The sequence below is a fragment of the Montipora capricornis genome, chromosome 12 (assembly GCF_036669925.1).
Source record: "Montipora capricornis isolate CH-2021 chromosome 12, ASM3666992v2, whole genome shotgun sequence".
Taxonomy (NCBI): Eukaryota; Metazoa; Cnidaria; class Anthozoa; order Scleractinia; family Acroporidae; genus Montipora; species Montipora capricornis.
Window position 1 is genome coordinate 18,185,603 of NC_090894.1, and position 7,500 is coordinate 18,193,102.

The 7,500-nt window shown below is 39.1% G+C and overlaps 1 protein-coding gene across 1 annotated transcript in view; it reads left to right on the forward strand.

The window, feature by feature from the left end:
* The window catches only part of LOC138025910 (fibrillin-1-like), a 58,714-nt gene that overhangs the window by 1,291 nt on the left and 49,923 nt on the right, over positions 1–7,500 (forward strand). The window contains 5 exon segments of the mRNA XM_068873052.1: positions 3,821–4,117; positions 4,440–4,603; positions 6,130–6,317; positions 6,563–6,880; positions 7,331–7,459. Of these exon segments, the coding sequence (XP_068729153.1) occupies positions 3,821–4,117; positions 4,440–4,603; positions 6,130–6,317; positions 6,563–6,880; positions 7,331–7,459 (1,096 nt within the window).

A 7,500-nucleotide genomic window follows, 5' to 3' on the forward strand; every position in this document is an offset into this window, starting at 1 on the left:
TTTTACCCCAAGATAAGCGTCGAGTTTAGTTTTGGCTAGCTTTGCCTAGTGAGCCAAACGTGAAGCAGGTTTTCAGCCCGAGAGCAAGAGCTACAGATGCGAAGAAGTAGTTCTTTTAGGCTACCGGCTTGAATCTCCTGTATGCGTTTCTCATTAGTGCAAGTTTTATACATGAAATTTGTAGTTGATGAAAATAACTCCTATGGCTCTTTGAAGTAAATCTCATCTGGTGAAATCAGATACGCTTTAAGTTATCCTGTACCTCATATTACTGATAACCGAGGTAATTTGTATCATCCAAAAGACGCGCAGTGGAAGAGACAGGAGAAAGGAATGGAGCGGAGAGAAGGGCAAGGTCCCGTCAACGAACATGGCCTGTTAATCACTCGTTCCATATTTCTCAAGGCGTGCAACGCGGATGCCTGTTGCTTTAAAAATTAATTTATCCAGGATCGTATAGTACGCGACATTCGCTGCAGACCCTGTACGAGAACTCCGTTGTTCTCTGTAAGTGGAGCTGGTCAGGAAGTTCAAAAATGCGAACTATACTTTCGTATGCGAAAGTGGTACCTTGGAATTTTATCGCTATTTTTATCACTCCCACAATCTGTTTCATTTTAGGTGGGGCATTGAAAATCCATTATACGAAAACTTGTTATTGCTCTTGCAGAAATGTAAATATTTTTAAAAACTATTTAAAAAGTTAAATTTAAGTTAGAGTTCAACATCAATAGTTAAAGTGAAGTTTATTTTCATTTAAGAGAGGGGGTTGTCATGATTTCTTCTCACAAAATATGCAAAGGATTCTTGACTCGTCTAGGGTAAAGAAGCAAGTACTTACCCCAGGCATTCGTTTTCTGAGTTGCTGCCATCCCAACTCAATTATAAGCGTCAGTTTTAGTTACATTTATTTATCTGAAATCTTTACCAAGTACGATTGACATAAAAGTGGCAAAAACCGCACCAAACCGAACTAAACTAAAGTTCGGATGAAAAGCCTGCACACAAACACACTAACCAACTAATTAAATCTATAAGTTTAGCATAGGTAACGTAAAATGCTGTTAGCCTAGATTTGACAAGATAAATAGCAGCTGCGTTTTGAGTGTATGGGGGACAAAAAGATAAATTTAGGTCCCTGAAATCGTATATAAGACAGTCGTATTTGGCCGAGAGAAAAATAAGTAAAATTCCATATAAATGTTTTTTTTAATATTGGAATGCATTTGATTTGTAAATGAAAACACATCTTTGACAAATTAGAAAGAGGGCCTAATTTATAACGATACATGAACGATTCAATTCGACTAAGTAAAGTATCAGAATACTTATCGTTATTTCTAATATATTTCAAATACAAATAAACACTGTCATCATTCAGCTATGTTTGTGCTTTGCTTTTGCTTTTACAAACGAGAGCATTTGTCTGCTAGTGTCAGTATTCTCTCCTTTGTGCGAAAGAGAGGAGACTTTGTGCTTTGGCCTTTGAAATTTGAAGGGCTATAAAAGATCAAGTAACCCGTGAAAATATTCAGTGAAATTTTACTTATTAGGTGTGGAATTAGTAATGTCTAAATAGCACCAAAAACATATACATGCATATGTTACAGGTTGAATTTAAATTCAGGTTAATGTTAATTTCAAACTAGGTCAAATTTTCAACCTAGCTTATTATGAACTGTCTAAAGAAGGGTTTTTCCTTTCTTAGGGGGTGTAATAAAAAAAATGGGGCCTGGATTTTCAGGGGGGATCAAAAACAAAAGAAGAAAAATTCCTCCTCCATATTACCCTTGCCTTCCGTTCTTTTTCCACTTTCCTTCCCTTCTTCCTTACATGATTACCACTGTTCCACTTACCTTGAGGTTTCACAACATTCCAAAATTACGTCTTCTCTGTATTGACCGGTAAATCATCGAATTGGCTACCAAAGTCTGCTCGATATATTTTCTACCAATGAGCTTAGGCTATTTCCAAGCCCTCACGATTACCACCATTTCGCACATGTGTAAATGACATAAAGTGAGACAAAAAGAATTCAGTTCAGTGATATGGCCACCGATGAAGCTTTATGAAGAAGTTAAAGGGTAGCTACTTTTATCTAAAGAAGAGTGAAAATGCTCTGAGTCTCCAATGCAACAAAAGCAAAAATTGTTTGCAAGAGATGGACTCTTGATTGTGAAGGACCAATCGTCAAATATTGTACAAAGTTTATTTACGTCACTATCCAAAATACAGTAAGAACGAGGCATCATTTCTAGTCATGATAACAAACCGATTTTCTGTCTCATATGCAAACAGATCTAATTGATTTTCGTAAAATAACCTGTAACTGTCTTAAGGAGCATACAGTGTGACTGATTCTCTTCATGTTGAAAGCCATTTCTGATAGTTCTCTCAGATATAAGCACATATAAGGCCTTGCTAGAACACTAGAACGGTGCGATTTCGGTGGAAGTTTTAACTATGATCTGACGAAGGAAAATAATTTGGGAGTAAAGTGATAACGAACTTTCGCCGTAAACGTAACACAACGTTCGCACGGGCAAATAGAACAACGAAAGATAACCTTTGCAGGTTAATCAGTCATTATCTTGGAGAAAACGCTTGCAAAAAAAGCATAACCAAACACTGATCCATTGCCAAAATGCCGTATGAAGTAGTTTTCAGAATCTCTCGGAGAAAATAAATCAAAAGCCACAAATGAGTGGACAAGTTACATATACATCAAATACAGAGCAGGAAAATGGTCAATAATTTGAAAAGGTGGATGACCCAGACATTGAAGGAGAGCGGTGTCTGACAACTGCAAATTGCAGACTGCGGACTGCAGACTAACCATATAAAATCAGTGCCTAGACTTAACAACCATTGGGGTTTTATAATATACTCATGAAAATTTTAAGCTACACTAAGTTCCTCCACTCACCTCTAGGACCAATTTACTTACCAATACAATACTCGTACTTGCGAATAATCGATGGATTTTTATTGATGGTTATTACTTTCAATTTCAACTTAGTGTAAAAGAAAAATGACCTAGTAGGTTGAAATTGAAATTAACCTGAATTTAAATTTAACTGTAACATTTATATAGATAGTTAAAATCAAAAGTCTCATTCTTCTGTGCATGATCGTGACAACTGTGATTCACCAACCACAATAGGTCACTTCGGAAAATACCATAATACTCTAATATATTGTTTGTGCCCCCAATTTTCACACAAGCATTGTTTCCAGTTTGTCTTCGGACTTACAACGGTCTCTATAGAAAACAAAAACAATGCTTATGCAAAATTTGGGGGGACAAACAAAGAGTATTATGTTATTTTCCGAAGTGGCCTATACGTTTCATGGATATATTTAGGCTTAAACTCTAAACTAACGATAGTAGAAGGCTCTCATCAGGAGGTGCTTCCCCGATCTTCTGCGCAACATTGCTGTTACGAGTGTTTTGATTTTGACTTAAGACTTGCACCAAAGATGACAAGATTTTGTAAGATCAACCCGTCGTCTTTCTGCACGTGCTGCATGCGTGGTTACGTCAACTTTCCAACTTTTTAAATCTGCATAAAATAGACAAAGCTTACCAACGAAGAGATTTAGTCCCCTTTCAAACCTTCCATTTCAACATGTTTACTCATTTCGGGAATTTGCAGCGGCACGATTCCACCTGCTTCTCTATCCAAGTAAACAAAATACCACACTCTGGAAATAGTATAAAATACAACGCCTTCATCTTATGTTTATTTACTGGTCAGCAATTCAGTTATTACCGGAAAAAAAATCGACATTAGCAGCCAACTTCTTGCTTGTTTTTCAGATACATGGGGAAGGACTTATCACACTTGGGAAGGAGACATTTGTTAACACTGCCTTGAGACACAGAAAGTTCCCGTTTCCTCCGAACACGCCTTCCATTGCAGTATTCTACGCACCCATCCAAATATATGATAATAGTGAAGTCTTTTACAGAGAAACACGAAATCAAGATGACCTTGAACGGGCAACGAACTATGCTAGATCCAGTTTTGTGGAAGATACCACTTTTAGTGCGTCGCACGTTTTTATCGCCACATGGAATAATGTGACTCGTGCCTCGACCATTTTTCCTAACAAGGTAACATTTAAAGAGCAAATGGAGGGGAATTTTTCTTTCCTTGAGCAACATGGCAGTCCTTTCTTCGTTTTTACTTCCCCAAAACGGCTGCGGTAGATGAGGTACATGCCCTAATAAGCCATGTGCTTTAATACTCCCATATGTAAATACCTACTCCAATATATACCTTCTTGCCTATTTACTTGTTGTCCTCTACTATATTGACGTTGAAATGTTGCTTTCATAAAAGACAAGCAAAGAAACCAGCAAATAATAAATAAGTGCTTGGACTAAACGCTTCTATATGTAGGATAATTCTTTAATCACCTATTATTTGTTTCAGGTGAATACTTTCCAAGCAGTCTTGATGACAGACCGCTTGACCACATTCGCTTTGTTTAGTTATAAACATGACGGCTTGCAGTGGATCAAGGGATACCATGTGAGGTTTCAAGGTGGCCGATTTTTCAATGCACAAGTCGGCTTTAGTGCTGGCGACCAAATTAGGTAATTCAGATGTAAATGTACATATTAAATACATTGACCACACCACACAGGGACTTTTGAGAGACAATGAAACAATGACGCAAACAACACAATGAAGAGTCCCAACTGGCGATAAGCAGATCAGTTGACTATTTACAAATGCAGCCGATGAATTGCCAGGACAACAACTCCAAATTCCGAATCGTTAGTCCGTGGCCTCTACCAAACATTTTCCTCATATTACAACAAATTTACGCGATGTTATTAGGCGAATCGGATGCAGTTTACCATTTCAATACACCTAACACCTCAGGCTTCAAATTTCTGCTAGTGCTAAAACTATTATTTCTTGGAGTATCTTTTTTCGCACTTCCTTCGTTCTAGTCTCTAGTGCGAGATTGCAAATTATATTATTGTTTATTTCTTAGTCTACGTTTACACTAGAGCAAAAGTGTCCGGATTCGTGACAAATCGGGAACGTTCTAGTACCGGATTGGTTTTAGTGTTTACACACAAAACCTGATCCGGTATGAAAAGCTCCCAGATTCGTCACGAATCCGGCACATTATGAATCCGGAATCCAAAATGGAAACTTTGCATCCGAATACTTTGAATCCGACGCTTTCCGTTCGTGTAAACAGGTGATCCCACGAATCCAGATAGTCTAAGCCGCATGCGATCCTTCAGGATTGTCTTTGCACAGGATGGCCGCCGAGTTACCGGGGTATATCGCGTTCTTATAATTTTTCATGAGATCTTTGATTTTGCTGGCGATTCTCTCACGATTAAAGAGACTATTGCTGTGTGGGAATTCTTCGTACTGACATATAAATTTACTTCATAAGTCCTCATATTTTCTCTTCACGGACTCTCACTCGAGGCCTTCAAAATCTTGATTGTGATGAGGAAGATCGAACGACTCGAAGAAGCAGTTCCACTTCACTATCAGTCTAGATCAACGTGCCTTTATTTTCTGATTTTGGCTTTGGATGCCATTTTGAGTAAGGAAACAGCGCTTAGTAACCGGATTCATCGAGTTAGTGTAAATAATTGTAGATCCGAGAATGGGTTTAATGTAAACATGTACGAATCCAAATCCCTTAAATTTGATGAATCCGGAAACATGTAGAAATCTTGATAATTTAGGGGTGCAGGGATGGCGCAGTGGTCAGAGCAGTCGCCTCCCACCGATGTGGCCCTGGTTCGATCCCCAGACTCGGCGTCATCTGTGGGTTGAGTTTGTAGGTTCTCTACTCTGCACCGAGAGGATTTTTCCGGGTACTTCGGTTTTCCCTCTCCTCAAAAACCAACATTTGACTTAATTTGCGTTAATTGTTAATTTCACTTTACAGTGTCCCCAATTAGTGCGCCAGCACTGAAACGACTTGACACTTAAATTAAGTTCCTTTTCTTTCCTTTCCCCCTAGTGTAAACGTAATGTTAAACCATCTTTGGCTTAGGAGTCAACGAGCTGTAAAATTTTGTCAAAAATAAATCATTGGCTCACCTTGGCCGCCTACTGAGACACAGCATTTATCGCAATACAGGTATTATTTGCTACCTGGCTCAGGAACTAGAGATGTGAAGCTTCTTTCCTTTAAGTCTAATATGATGCTTCCTGGGCAGTGGATGTTCAAGATAGGCAGGCCAAACATGGGTCCTTTTAATGTGGAATCGGCAGACAGCTTTTCTCAGAAAGGATCCTTGACGCCCCTTTATTTCAATGTGGATCAATGTAAGTATCAATTTTGTCAAGACTCCCGCACTTTTTTGAAGAAACGAACAGGAGGAAGCATGTATTAGAGGTGCTTGAAAGTGCGCTTAAAGCCTTTCAGCGGACAGCGATAGTAAGATTGCTTTGTTACATTGCATAGTTAAAACAGCAATGAAGGACTGTTTGTAATTGCCGTCGGGTCACACAACTAAAGAGATAGTCAATAAGTATAGACACCCTTGGTGATATATATTTTACATTTGCAGACGTAACTGGTTGTTTTAAAGTTCAAGGATACTTTTTATCCAATGGAAGTGAAATATGGGAGGATGTTGGCATTCGCGCTTGTATGATACTCTGTCACGAGAGAAACTATATTTACGCAGCACTTTATAACGGCAACCAGTGCACATGTCTGAACCCGCTGGAATACAAGAAACTGGATATTCTACCCTCAGAAGCGTGCGATGTTCCCTGCGTGGAAAACGACGAATTGACTTGTGGTGGCAAGGCCGCTGCTTCAGTATTTTTGGCTGTGGCCAGTTCCATAGTGTCTAGTGATGAAGGAGTTGCTGCATTAAAGGGTAGGCTCGACTATTGTCAGTTCACTTTAGTATAGCTGTTAGTCAATAAAGGGAAATGCTGTTCTCTTCGCCTTTCACTGATCCCACATTACCTCGCACAAAGGCACTTAACTTCCTATTTTACCTGTGCAGCTACAGATGTTTTGGTGTTGCGAGGGTGAAAAGGAACTTAATACCCCGAATCTAACACTAAAGTCATCTTTACTGACATGATATAGTATGTAAGGATATTTACTGTGATGCTCTTAGCCTGGCCGTAGGGAACCTGGGGGGGCCGCCAAATGCAAAGCACCTCCCGGGGTTTTGTTGAGCTATCCTCTAACTTTCAGTCAGGTCGTTTGAATATTTCACCAAGAGGTTTGACTACAGGGGCATTTATTGATAATTGAGCGTTTGATTGAGTGGAGGATTATTTGATTTATTGAGTGGTCTGCTCATTTGTTTCTTCAGACATGGATGAGTGCGCTAGCGGTGTTTCCCAGTGTCATCCAGATGCTTTTTGTAAGAATTCAGACCCAGGGCACTGCTGTGAATGCAATGAGGGTTATTTTGGAAATGGAGTCATTTGCGAAAAAGAAGGTGAGTAACACCCTTTTTTGTGCGAGAGTAACATTTAACGG